Source organism: Scylla paramamosain, chromosome 17, assembly GCF_035594125.1.
Source record: "Scylla paramamosain isolate STU-SP2022 chromosome 17, ASM3559412v1, whole genome shotgun sequence".
Taxonomy (NCBI): Eukaryota; Metazoa; Arthropoda; class Malacostraca; order Decapoda; family Portunidae; genus Scylla; species Scylla paramamosain.
In genome coordinates, this window is record NC_087167.1 from 18,836,237 (window position 1) to 18,850,520 (window position 14,284).

The 14,284-nt window shown below is 38.7% G+C and overlaps 1 protein-coding gene across 4 annotated transcripts in view; it reads right to left on the bottom strand.

Annotated features, from left to right (window-relative positions):
* Positions 1-14,284, bottom strand: part of LOC135108570 (elongator complex protein 2-like) — a 181,414-nt gene that overhangs the window by 52,512 nt on the left and 114,618 nt on the right. For all 4 annotated transcript variants that reach the window (XR_010272352.1, XM_064019710.1, XM_064019711.1 and 1 more), the window contains one exon: positions 13,704-13,869. Coding sequence is in view for 3 of the 4 variants with exons in the window: in XM_064019710.1 (XP_063875780.1) it covers positions 13,704-13,869 (166 nt within the window). In the remaining variant the exon portion in view is untranslated. The remainder of the gene's footprint in view (positions 1-13,703; positions 13,870-14,284) is intronic.

A 14,284-nucleotide genomic window follows, 5' to 3' on the forward strand; every position in this document is an offset into this window, starting at 1 on the left:
AGCTACACCTTCTGTTACTTTTTCCAAATTCCATCTTTTTTACACTTACCAGAGTTAAATTCCATTTGCCATCTGTTGCTCCACTCCCACACCTTGTCTATATCTCTTTGTAATTCTTCACAATCTTCTGTTCCCTTCACTCTTCTCATAAGTTTTGCATCATCAGCAAAAAGACTCACATAGCTGGATACATTCTCCACCATATCACTTATATACACTGCAAAATTATTGGTGCCAACACTGACCCTTGGGGGACCCCACTTAATACTGGGCTCCACACTGATGTCTGGTCCCTAATTACTGTTCGCATCTCTCTGTTTTTAAGGAAATCGTCCATCCATTTCAGCATTTTTCCATTTACACCACCTATCTTTTCCAGCTTCCACAGCAGTCTATTATGCAGCACTTTATCAAAAGCTTTTCTTAAATCTAGATGAATACAGTCTGCCCAACCATCTCTCTCCTGTATGATATCAATCACTCTTGAATAATAGCATAATAAATTGGTGACACAAGATCTCCCTTTTCTAAAGCCAAATTGACAAGTTGTGAGAATGTCTTTATCTTCCATAAACTTGGTCCATTTGTTCTTTATTATCCTTTCAAATATTTTTGCAACCACACTGGTCAGTGAAACTGGTCTATAATTTAGTGGGTCATGTGTGTCTCCTTTAAATATGAGTACAATGTTTGGCCTCTTCCAATCCTGTGGAACTATTCCTTCATTAATAGAGGTACATATGATGGTATGTAATTTATCACTAAGCTGGTTACTGCATTCTTTTATTACCCATCCTGACACTCCATCCGGTCCTGTGGCCTTTCTCACTTCTAACGTTTTGATGATTTCATCAACTTCCTCTTTTGTTACTTGAAATTCCTCTATTTTTCCATTTTCAGGTGTGCACAATGGCCTTATAAATTCCTTTTCCTTTGTAAAAACTTCCTTAAAGCTCTTATTCATCACTTCTGCCATCTCTTTTGAGTCTTCATAAACCCCTCCATCTACCATTAGCTTTCCTATACTCACTGCTTTTCAGTTTACCATTCACATATCTATAGAAGAGTTTTGGCTCATGTTTATACCTGTCTATTATATCTTTTTCAAACTGTCTTTGTTCATCCCTCAGAATCTTCACATAATCATTCCTTGCTGTTTGTAATTATTCCACAGGTTAATTCTTTTACTTTTCCTCCATTCCTTCCATGTATCCTCTTTGGTCCTTCTTGTTGCTTTGCATCTTTTATTAAACCACTCTTTTTACCAATTATTAGTCTGCTTTTTAGGTACAAACTTTTTTTCACCTTCTTTATACCTTTTAAGAAATTCATCCCACTTCTCTTGGACCCCTGTAGCCTTATGTGTGTGTGTGTGTATTTACCTAGTTGTGTTTTACAGGAAAAGAGCTAAAGAGCTATGCTCGTGCTGTCCTGTCTCCATATCTATAAGCATCCAGCTTAACTTTAAATTCATGAATATTTGTTGCTTGTACCACTGTTTCATCTAGGTTGTTCCATATTTCTATGCTTCTATTTGGGAAACCATATTTCTTGACGTCTCTTCTACTTGCTGTTTTCCTCAATTTCACTCCATGTCCTCTTGTATCTCTTGAGTCCCACACAAATAAGTCTTCTTTGTCAACTTGATCCTTACCATTTAAAGCTCTGTATATAGCAATCAGGTCTCCTCTTTCTCTTCTCTCTAGTAATGATGGAAGCTTCAATCTCCTTAATCTTTCTTCATAGGTTAAATTTCTCAAACTTGGTACCAGTTTGGTTGAAGCTCTTTGGATCCTTTCTATTTTCCTTATTTCTTTTTTATTAAGGGGTGACCAAACAATTGTGGCATATTCCAGTTTTGCTCAAATCACATATTCCATCAACTTTTTCATCATCTCTTCATCCATGTAAGCAAATGCCCCTTTCATCTTTCTTAGTAACTCATAGGTTTCCCCAACTATTTTGTTTACATATTTTTCTGGTGATAAATTATCCCTTATGGTAATTCCCAAGTCTTTTTCTTCTTTGGTTTTCTTAATTTCCACTTCTCCCATGGTGTAGGAACTTGTCAATCTTCTTTTACTTTTTCCTAATTCCATCACCTTGCATTTCTTTGCATTGAATTCCATTTCCCATTTCTTACTTCATTTATATATCTTATTTAGATCTTTCTGTAATATTTCACAATCCGTATTGTTTTCCACTCTTTTCAATAATTTTACATCGTCTGCAAACAGATTTATATAACTGTCAACCTCATCCACCATATCATTGACATACACCAAAAACATTACACGGGCTAAGACTGTCCCCTGTGGTACTCCACTTGTAACTCTTCACCATTCTGATTTTTCTCCCTTTATTACTGTTCTCATTTCTCTGTCCCTCAAGAAGTCTGTAATCCAATTCAGTGTGTTTCCTTGCAAACCCCTTATATTTTTAATTTTCCATAGCAGTCTCTGGTGTGGTACCTTATCAAATGCTTTTTTTAGGTCTAAATAAACACAGTCTGCCCAACCCTCTCTCTTTTGAAGTATATCAATTGCTCTACTATAAAAGCTCACTAAATTTGTGACACAAGATCTTTCACTTCTGAAACAAAATTGTCTGTCAGTCAATGTATGTGTTTCTTCTAAATATTCCATCCATCTGTTTTTAACTATTCTTTTTGCTATTTTTGCTACCACACTTGTTAGGGACACTGGTCTGTAATTCATTTAAAAATGGGCACAATATTGGCTCTCTTCCAGTCTAGAGGAATTTTTCCTTCCTTAAAAGAACATACTATGGTATTGTGTATTTTTTTTTTTTTTTTATGTAGGAGGGACACTGGCCAAGGGCAACAAAAATCCAATAAAAAAAAAAAAAATCCCACTGAAATGCCAGTCCCATAAAAGGGTCCAAAGCGGTAGTCAAAAATTGAAGGATAAGTGTCTTGAAACCTCCCTCTTGAAGGAATTCAAGTCATAGGAAGGTGGAAATACAGCAGCAGGCACGGAGTTCCAGAGTTTATCAGAGAAAGGGATGAATGATTAAGAATACTGGTTAACTCTTGCGTTAGAGAGGTGGACAGAATAGGGGTGAGAGAAAGAAGAGTCTTGTGCAGCGAGGCTGCGGGAGGAGGGGAGGCATGCAGTTAGCAAGATCAGAAGAGCAGTTAGCATGAAAATAGTGGTAGAAGACAGCCAGAGATGCAACATTGCGGCGGTGAGAGAGGCTGAAGACAGTCGGTTAGAGGAGAGGAATTGATGAGACAAAAAGCTTTTGATTCCACCCTGTCTAGAAGAGCAGTATGAGTGGAACCCCCCCCAGACATGTGAAGCATACTCCATACATGGATGGATAAGGCCCTTGTACAGAGTTAGCAGCTGGGGGGGGTGAGAAAAACTGACAGAGACGTCTCAGAACACCTAACTTCATAGAAGCTGTTTTAGCTAGAGATGAGATGTGAAGTTTCCAGTTCAGATTATAAGTAAAGGACAAACCAAGGATGTTCAGTGTAGAAGAGGGGGACAGTTGAGTGTCATTGAAGAAGAGGGGATAGTTGTCTGGAAGGTTGTGTCGAGTTGATAGATGGAGGAATTGAATTTTTGAGGCATTGATCAATACCAAGTTTGCTTTGCCCCAATCAGAAATTTTAGAAAGATCAGAAGTCAAGTGTTCTGTGACTTCCCTGCATGAAATGTTTACTTCCTTCTGCCAGTTGTTCCCAACATTCCTTAAGTATCCAGTTGGACACTCCATCTGGTCCTTGAGCCTTACTTACATCCAAATCTTTCATAATCTTCTTAATTTCACTTATGTCCACCTGTATCTCTCTCATCACACTGTCTCTGTGCCATGCTCTTTCTCCTTCAAATTTGCTTTCTTTGGTGAATACTGACTGGAAGCACTTGTTCATTAATTCTGCTTGTAACTGTGTATCTTCCTATGTAATGTCATCTTTCATTAATTTATCTATTGTTTGCCTGTTTTTCATCTTTCCATTCACACATCTGAATAATAACTTCGGTTCATCTTTGCATTTGTTAACTATATCTTTCTCAAAATTCCTTTCTTCATCTCTCAGGATTCTGATATATTCGTTTCTTGCCTTCTTGAATTTGTCCCATTTCTCACTTCCTACTTTTTTTCTCAATCTATTCCATGCTGCTTCTTTTCCTTTTCTTGCTGTTATACATCTCATATTAAACCAGTCTTTTTTCTTTTACACTTCCTTTGTTTTGATCTTTGGTACATATCTACTGACCCCTTCATTATGAATTTCAATGAAAATGTCCCACTTTTCCTGCGTACTGCTTGCCATGAACAGTTGTTTCCATTTAGCCTCTGCAAAACATTCCATCAACCTGATAAAATTTGCTTTCCTATAATTATATCTCCCATTCTTGGAAATTTCATTCCTATTTTCTATTGGACCACTGCCTATATTGAATTCAATTAACAGATGGTCACTTTTACCTAGTGGGCACTGATAATTTATTCCTTCAATGATGTCCATTTCCTTTGTAAACACCAAGTCTAGCCTTGATGCTTCTTCATTACCCCCAAATCTTGTATTTTCTCCAATTCATTGGTTCATAGTATTTGTCATTATTAAATTTAGAAGCATATATCCCCATGACTCTTCTCCCCCGTCCGTGGTCCACTCTTCCCAGCATACCTCCCTGTAATTAAAGTCACCCATAAGTGTTATATTATTACTCTCTGCCAGTATTCTCTCTAAACAGTTACCAGCATCTCCTAACAATAATTTATAATCCTCTTATGTCCATGCATTCATCTTTGGGGGTACATAAGCCACTGCAAAATCTCTTCTTCCTTCTCCTTTCCTTTTTGTTTGAATTCTGATTACTTCCACCATTCCTTCTCCTATTTCAACCTCTTCCACTGTTATACTGTTCTTTGTAAGTAACATGACTCCTCCCCCCTTTCTTATTATTTCTATGTTTTATCCACACATTATAATTACTATTACCAATTCTCATATTTTCCGTTGTCTCATTAGTTTAACTTCAGTAATACCCATGATGTCGGGCTGCTTTATCTTAATATAATTATTAAATTCTCACAATGTTGATATTAAACCATTTATATTTGTATATGCCACTGTCCACTTTTTATTTTTTCCATATATCATTTACATTTTCTATTCTTTTTTTGTCAGATACCACTTCCTGAGCCTCTCGTCTTTTACCTTCCAATAGAACTTTTTTTCTTCCTCTGTTCTGTTCTCATTTTTTTGCCTTTGCTTCTTTTATTAGATTGTTTACCTTGAGTCTCTCCTCCTCAATCATGTCTCTCTTTATCCAAACTTTCCTGTATTGCTCTGTCTTGTCCAGTTTCCATGTATTCGATATCACTTCCATGGTTGTTGTTTGTGCCCTAAATTTTACTTTCAGTGGTCGCTCTCCTCCTTCTATATACTTCCCCAGTCTAGGTATTTCCTCAATTTCATTTATCCAGTCCTTCCCTTCTCTCTGTATATTTCTTACAACATCCTCTGCTACATTTTTTTCTCTTTTCCTCTTGTATCTTACTGGCTCTGTTTCTTTTTTTTAATCCATACATAACAATACATTTCTTTATATCCACTGTGTCCCTTATCATCGATTCCTTCTGTTTGATCACTTTCACAATTTCCTTACTTACATCTGTCTTTTCCTTCTTTTGCACTTCTATGATTTCTGTAAAGTTAACTTTTTCTTCCTCTTTTTCCTTCCTTCAGATTTGATGTTCACTTTTCACTTTTCATCCCTATCACTTCATTTTCTTGTTTTTTAACAATATCATTGTTTTCCTTCAATTTTGTTTTTAGACTGGCACATAGTGTTTTCAATTCTTTGTTTTCCTCTTCCAGGTCATGTTGTTTTTTTTCAAATTTTTTCACTCTTTCAATGAGGTCACTGATCATCCCCTCCATTAAAACCACTTTCTTTCCTTGCATTTTTCCATGTAGTTCATTATCTTCCTCAAATCCTGGGAATGGTGACCCCGTTGGCAACATTCCGCTCCCACCTATGGCGTCCGCCTTGCTGGAGCTTTTGCTCATTTTATTACATCTGTTATTACTTAAATTTTCCCTTATTTTTTTTTCATTTCTGGGGACAGGACAACTCTACTTGAACACAGCTCCTACCTGGGAACACATTCTAGGCTCGTAGTGGTGGCCATGGTCAAACAAAATCTTTCTCTGCTGGAGCTTGGATTGCTTCTTGACGACGTGTGTGTGTGTGTGTGTGTGTGTGTGTGTGTATGTGTGTGTGTTACATACTATAAAAATACATGGTGCAACCCTAAGTTTCCAACTTGCTGGAAGGTGAAGACACATTCACTTCAGTAGATATTATCAAGCTTCCATAATAAGTAGGAAAACTAAGCTTACCATGGTGTTCATGAGGCATTGCTGCTAATCAAGAACACGATTGAATTATTAGTTCAAAGGAAATCCTTCCTCTCCTTGTTTCCCTGCATTACATTGTTACATGGGCAAGCTTTACATTATTGTCACTCATCAGCACCAGCATATTTTTGTATTGTTACATGTCACATGTAAAAAATCAAGTTAGCATTAAGAGGCAGGAGGCTTCTAACCTGGCGACAATGAGGGTGGCGCCCTCTGATATCTTCACCTGCAAGTGAATAATATCCTGTAAATTAGGAGGGGACCAGGTGCCAAATAGCGTGAATGTTACAATAAATCCTTGTTTTATTTGGATTTACCTTATTATACTAATATGTGCAAAATTATACCACATAGAGCTTGCAAACTTCATGAAACTCACTCATCAACAGAAAATGGCTCATATCTCAAAACTAAAGTTATTAACATTTCAAGCTAAATAACTCCATTATTTTTCAAGTGATTGTGTATATACATATACCTATAAAAAGGAGAAAAGGAGATCTTTTTTTATTGAAAAAAAAATTAAAAAATACCTAATGCTATCCTGTTATTTTTCCTCTGAAAAAAAAGTCACCAAAATTTCTCAATTTATTTTTTGAGAATGGCATTCAATAATTTAAATCTTCCTCAATCAAAATTAAGCTACATGTGTCCATTGTATGCATAGTAATTTTCAAAACTGTAAGTTGAAAAATAGTTGAGCTATAATAAAAACACCAAAGTAATTTTTTCATTTTTTCAGCTTGGATTTATTTCATATCTCCAAAAATAATGATCATATTTCAATGAAACTTTGGGATTTTATACTAAAGGTACAAAAGAATATACACACCAAAAATCATGAAGATAGGAAAAAATTAATGTCACCCACTAAGTAACTGGTGGCGCCTCCCCTTAAGCTCTATGGTAGTTTCAGTTTTCCTAATCATCATTTGGTAGGTTGATGAAACCATACATAACCATGTGGTGTCAAGCTTCCTCTGTTCCTCTGCATAATATCATTCTCGCATGGTGTGTGTGCATGTGCAGAATATATCCATCCAATGTGAAAGGCCAATAGTGATGTGGAGAAAGCAGATATGGGCAATGGTGTTAGGAAAAATCATGGCCAACATTGTACATAATAATATGTATTACACTATAGGTAGTCAGATGGAATGGTGCCATACAATATGTTGGGACCTTTTACCACACCCCTTCACAGAAACAACATGAACCAAGGAAGGAGAAAATTCTGCTACACAGCAGCAAATTATTATTCCTCTGCTTCCAAACCTTCTACTAGAGAACTGGATAACAGTAGCATTTAAAATTTAAAATTTAAATAGAACAATGCACACATAGACAAGCTGCCCACAACATAAACAAGAGGGTAATTCACCTCTAAATGTAACACCCAAAACTTGGCTTGCTTTAGCCTTGCTGAGGAGTCACTTCAGATTATGTAGCAAGTGCGTTCCAACTAACTACTCTCCTAGACAGGTTGATATGGAGACTCTTACCCTACACACATAGGTAGGGGCATATTGCTGGTAAATTACTCAATAATCCACCTTAAGGCAACTGGCCTGTCTAGCTGTAATCTCTTCCCAGTCTCTTCAGAAAATGCTGTCTGGCACTGTATGTCTATCTCTTGTGGTGGCTGGATGATGACTGACACGCGGGAGCGCCTCGTTCACAGTTGTCACAAGACTACGTATTATGCTAGAGGGGAAGAGGAGGAACAGGGAGACAGTCCCCATCCCCACCAGGGTCAACCCCCCTCCTCACTTCAAGCCACCAGCTGGCATAACAAAATTATTAACTTTTAAAAAATCATCAGGAAGAAACTAGAAAGACTGGATGGGAATTGATTATGCCTTTGTCAAGGACAAGTCTTATGCTATAAACTACGTGAGACTCAACTGAATAAACAACCATAAGAGGGGTAAATAAAATGGGGAATATAAATCACTCTGTGAGGGGTAAATGTTATACTAACTTGCAGTGTGCTAGGCTACTTGTCAGAGATGTGTCAAATTCTCGTACCCATCCTGTCTCTTTTCTTACTTCTCCTTCCCATCTCCTTCCTTTGCATACTCATTTCTCATTCTAATCACGCCCTACATAATTGTGGCAGGTTTAAAACAGGCATCTGTTGCTGGCAGGAACACCATTCACACCTGCATGGGTACCATGGAGGCAGGCCAGCTGAGTTTCATCTGCCTCCTGGACAATATCTAAGGTCTCCCGCTGGGAAGCTGGGAAATTTCTTCTCACAGTACATCAGAAGAACCCGAAGAAAAAGAAAGAGCTGCCACAACAATGAGATGGCAAATATAAAGACAAGCACAGGGACAAAATTGGAGTGAGTGGTGACTTGTCAACATGGCCACCACAGCAAAAATATTGGAGTGTGCATGAGTGACCAAGATGGCTACAGCACCCAGGAGCACCAGTGCATTCAATTTCAAGGTGTATGTTGGTATCATTTTTGTTTGTGCTGTGGCATGATTTGTGTATGGGACACAGCCTAAGCTATGTGATGTAGGTTGGATATAAAACAATTGGATGTTTCTAATACATGAATCAGCATGGAGGCAAGAAATACCAAATGAGTGAAAGGCAACTACTGTACCTCTATGTAAAGGTAAAGGAAATCAGAATAAGTGTAATATTTATAGGAGATAAGCTTGTTTAGTGTATCATGAAAAATCTATGGGAGTTTTGAATACGAAACTGACAGAAGTAACTAAGGTAAATGTCAGTGAGGAACGTTGAATTTAAGGAGGGACAGAGAATTTAAGAAAGGGAACTGTTGTCAATAAATTTTTTGCAATCAAAATGACAACACTGAATTTAAGGAAGAACAGAGAGTTTAAGAAAGGGAACTGTTAGCTCAATAAATTTTTGCAATCAAAATGACAACAGGATACTTAGAAAGTCCTTGATGGACCTGGAGAAAGCATATGATAGGACAGAGAAGCTTTCAGAAGTGTTCTTAAATATTATGATGTAAGTGAGCAGCTGTTGGAAGAAATTAAGACTTTTACATTTATAAGTACATGTATGAGGGTAAAGGACAAGCTTGAAGTTTCACAATAGAAACAAGAATGAGGCAAGGCTAAATTATGCGAGGAGGCAGTAGACACTTGCCAAAACGATAATTACTCCCAGTGAGGTCTAAAGCACTGTTCAGGGGGTGCTGCGAACTTATCATTAAACCCAGCTGTGAACTCACTGAACGTTTCCCTTTGTGTCTCACAACACAAGGGGGCAGTCACAGCCTGCCCTCTAAAAACAACTCTCTTCCTCCACACAAAACTACAAGCACCTAATAACACATACACCCTTCACTCAAAAATTTCAAAATTATCATGGTGACTCCTACACCAGCCTTGGAGTCCCCATCTGGGGAGGGGACCATAAATGTCCCCAGGTCGGACTGCCTTTCTGTCGACGACCCTAAGTGTCTTGACACCCCCCTCAACTTTTTCTTCATTAACTTCTGCAACATTCGCGGTCTAAGATCTAATTTTCAATCTGTAGACCACCACCTCTCCTCTTCTAAACCTCATCTTCTTTTCCTCAATGAAACTCAGGTGTTTGAGGCAAATGACAGTAGCCCCTTTTCTGTTCCCTCCTACTTTCTCTCTCCTCATTTTCGATCCAAAGCTGGATGTTGCGTTTATGTGCGCAATGACTTAACCTGCTCTTGTGCCCACGCTCTTGAATCTTCCAAGTTTTCCACCATCTGGCTATGACTACAGAGTCAATCTCAAACTAAATTTATCTGTGCTGTATACCTCTCACCTAACTCCTCTGACTATGAGAAATTCTTTGACTACTCAACTTCCAAAGTGGAACACATTCTGACCCTCTTTCCTTTTGCAGAGATCTCCATTCTTGGAGACTTCAATGTTCATGACCAGCTTTGGCTTTCCTCTCCCTTCACTGACCATTCTGGTGAACTAGCCTTCAACTTTGCTACCCTCCACAACCTAGAGCAATTGGTGCAATACCCTACTCATATTCCTAACCGTCTTGGAGATACACCCAACATTCTTGACCTTTTCCTGACCTCTAATCCTTCTGCTTATGCTGTCACCCTTTCTTCTCTGTTGGGCTCCTCCGATCACAATCTCATATCTGTATCTTGTCCTATCGCTCCAATCCCTCCTCAGGATCCCCTAAGCGAAGGTGCCTCTGACGTTTTGCCTCTGCTAGTTGGAGGGACCTGAGGAGGTATTTTGCTGATTTCCCTTGGAATGACTACTGCTTCCGTGTTAGAGACCTGTCTTTGTGTGCTGAGTGCATAACAGAGGTGATAGTGTCTGGCATGGAGGCGTACATTCCTCACTCTTTTTCTCGACCTAAACCTTCCAAACCTGGTTTAACACAGCTTGTTCTCATGCTATACATGATAGAGAGGTGGCCCATAAAAGGTACTTAAGCCTTCCATCACCAGAATCTCATGCACTTTATATTTCTGCCTGGAACCATGCCAAGTCTGTTCTCCAACTAGCTAAAACTCCTTCATTAACAGATGCCTGGAACCATGCCAAGTCTGTTCTCCAACTAGCCAAAACTCCTTCATTAACAGTGTCAAAACCTTTCAAGATCTAACTCCCCTCATGACTTCTGGCATCTAGCCAAAAATATCTCCAATAACTTTGCTTCTTCTTCTTTCCCTCCTTTATTTCAACCAGAGGGCACCACTGCTATCACATCTATTTCTAAAACTGAACTCTTTGCTCAAACCACTGCTAAAACCTCTACCTTGGATGATTCTGGGCTTGTTCCTCCCTCTCCTCCACCCTCTGACTACTTCATGCTACCTATTCAAATTCTTCGCAATGATGCTTTCCATGCCCTTGCTGGCCTAAACCCTCGGAAGGCTTATGGACCTGATGGGGTCCCTCCTATTGTTCTCCGAGACTGTGCCTCCGTGCTTGCACCTTGCCAAGTCAAACTCTTTCAGCTCTGTCTGTCAACATCTACCTTTCCTTCTTGCTGGAAGTTTGCCTACATTCAGCCGGTTTCTAAAAAGGGTGACCATTCTAATCCCTCAAACTACCGTCCTATTGCTTTAATTTCCTGCCCATCTAAAGTTTTTGAATCTATCCTCAACAGGAAGATTCTTAAACATCTATCACTTCACAACCTTCTACCTGATTGCCAGTACGGGTTCCGTCAAGGCCGCTCTACTGGTAATTTTCTGGCTTTCCTTACTGAGTCTTGGTCATCCTCTTTTAGAGATTTTGGTGAAACTTTTGCTGTTGCCTTGGACATATCAAAAGCTTTTGATAGAGTCTGGTACAAAGCTTTGATTTCCAAACTACCCTCCTACGACTTCTATCTTTCTCTCTGTAACTTCATCTCAAATTTCCTTTCTAACCATTCTACTGCTGCTGTGGTAGATGGTCACTGTTCTTCTCCTAAATCTATTAACAGTGGTGTTCCTCAGGGTTCTGTCCTGTCACCCACTCTCTTCTTATTATTCATTAATGATCTTCTAAACCAAACGTCTTGTCCTATCCACTCCTACGCTGATGATACCACCTGCACTTTTCTACGTCTTTTCATAGATGTCCAACCCTTCAGGAGGTAAACATTTCATGCAGGGAAGCCATAGAATGCTTGACTTCTGATCTTTCTAAAATTTCTGATTGGGGCAGAGCAAACTTGGTATTGTTCAATGCCTCAAAAACTCAATTCCTCCATCTATCAACTCGACACAACCTTCCAGACAACTATCCCCTCTTCTTCAATGACACTCAACTGTCCCCCTATTCTACACTGAACATCCTTGGTCTGTCCTTTACTTATAATCTGAACTGGAAATTTCACATCTCATCTCTAGCTAAAACAGCTTCTATGAAGTTAGGCTTCTGAGACGTCTCCACCAGTTTTTCTCACCCCCCCCAGCTGCTAACTCTGTACAAGGGCCTTATCCGTCCATGAATGGAGTATGCTTCTCATACTGCTCTTCTAGACAGGGTGGAATCAAAAGCTTTTCGTCTCATCAACTCCTCTCCTCTAACTGACTGTCTTCAGCCTCTCTCTCATTGCCAGAATGTTGCATCTCTAGCTGTCTTCTACCACTATTTTCATGTTAACTGTTCTTCTGATCTTGCTAACTGTATGCCTCCCCTCCTCCCACAGCTTCGCTACACAAGACTTTCTTCTTTCTCTTACCCCTATTCTGTCCACCTCTCTAACGCAAGAGTTAACCAGTATTCTCAATCATTCATCCCTCTCTCAGGTAAACCCTGGAACTCCCTGCCTGCTTCTGTACTTCCACCTTCCTATGACTTGAATTCCTTCAAGAGGGAGGTTTCAAGACACTTATCCATCAATTTTTGACTACTGCTTTGACCTTTTTATGGGACTGGCATTTCAGTGGGCATTTTTTTTTTTATTGGATTTTTGTTGCCCTTGGCCAGTGTCCCTCCTACAAAAAAAAAATGTTTAATAACAAGGAAACACTAAAGTAGGAAGCATTGTTGTTTAAGGATCTGTGAGCAGTCTTCAGTAAACATGGTCAGAAGGATGGAGAGACAAGAAAGATGGGTATAAAAGATAGGTGTGTTAGAGAATCACTTGTAAGAGTCAAGAAAGGGAGTAATATGGCTATGGATGTAGAGACTTAATATTCTGTCAACACTGAAACATGATTCAGGCCTGAATATGGAGTAAGGCACAACAGTCAAGAGCATGTGCTGTTGTAATAAGTTATCTGGGAAAGGCATGTGGAGTGATAAGATGGGAAGCTGAGAGGAATGAAAACATATTAGAGAAGTAGTACAAATGCCTGTGTAATTAGGGTAAATTGTTGAGTGGTGAAATTGGTGGAAAGGAACACAGTGGCCATATTCAGAAGATGGAGTTAAGATTTTGAAAAGAAAGTGTGTGTGAGAGAAGTTCAAGATGCTGACATGAGAGGTTGGCCTCTCAAAAGATAAAAGAATTGGGTAAAGGAGAGCATGTGTCAAAAAAGTTAGCTGAGGCCAAACATTTGAACAAGCAGGAAGGGAATCTAGATAATGAGAAGTGAGACCTTTCTGCCATGACCATCTCCTTGGGGATACTCCTGGAGGGACTGAGGTAGCAGAGAGATAGATAGACTTATAGATAGTGTTTACAAAAACAATACAAGAATAAGTCATTTTGTTTCTTTTAAAAATCAAGATCAAGGAGTTACAGGAAAACGAATTCTCACTAACTGAGTGGTTCTACTAAAATCATCCACGCCTATAAAGGCTGGATGTCCATTCAGCGGATAGCCATTTAGAATGTAAGGAAGAATAAGTCTTACCAAAGAATAATGGCAGCATCTATGTTGTTGGTTGCCCGGCATGCTGAAGCAAGGATTGAGCCATCAGATGATGCAGCAACAGTGAAAATGTCATTGCCATGACCATACAGTTTGGAAACTTCAGGCCAAAGAGTGTTCTGCATAAGCTGGTCCTCTGTTGGTGGGACTGCAATAAAACATTATAAATTAAATTAAATTCTTAAGTAGTAAATAATAAAAACATCAAGAAAGGAACAAATAAACAAATGGAAATTATAACTCATGCAAAATATTTGACAATTAATTTCTAAAATGTTTCTTATCAAAATTAAAATAGCTTCAGCAAAGCTTTTAACATTCAGACAATCCCTGTACATGTGCTTTATTCAAAATTTCTTTTAGTATTTATTTTTCAGACAACTGGTTACCTTTTGCATACTTACCATAGTAACAATTTTAAGGTGTAGTCTGTCAGGAGTATTTTATTTTATTTATTATGACAGGAAATAACATTGTAAATGATGATATAGATGAAAATCTATGCCTAAAGTGGCATTAACATTTTGAATGGGATAGGAAGGGAAGGGGAAGTGGAGAACTGG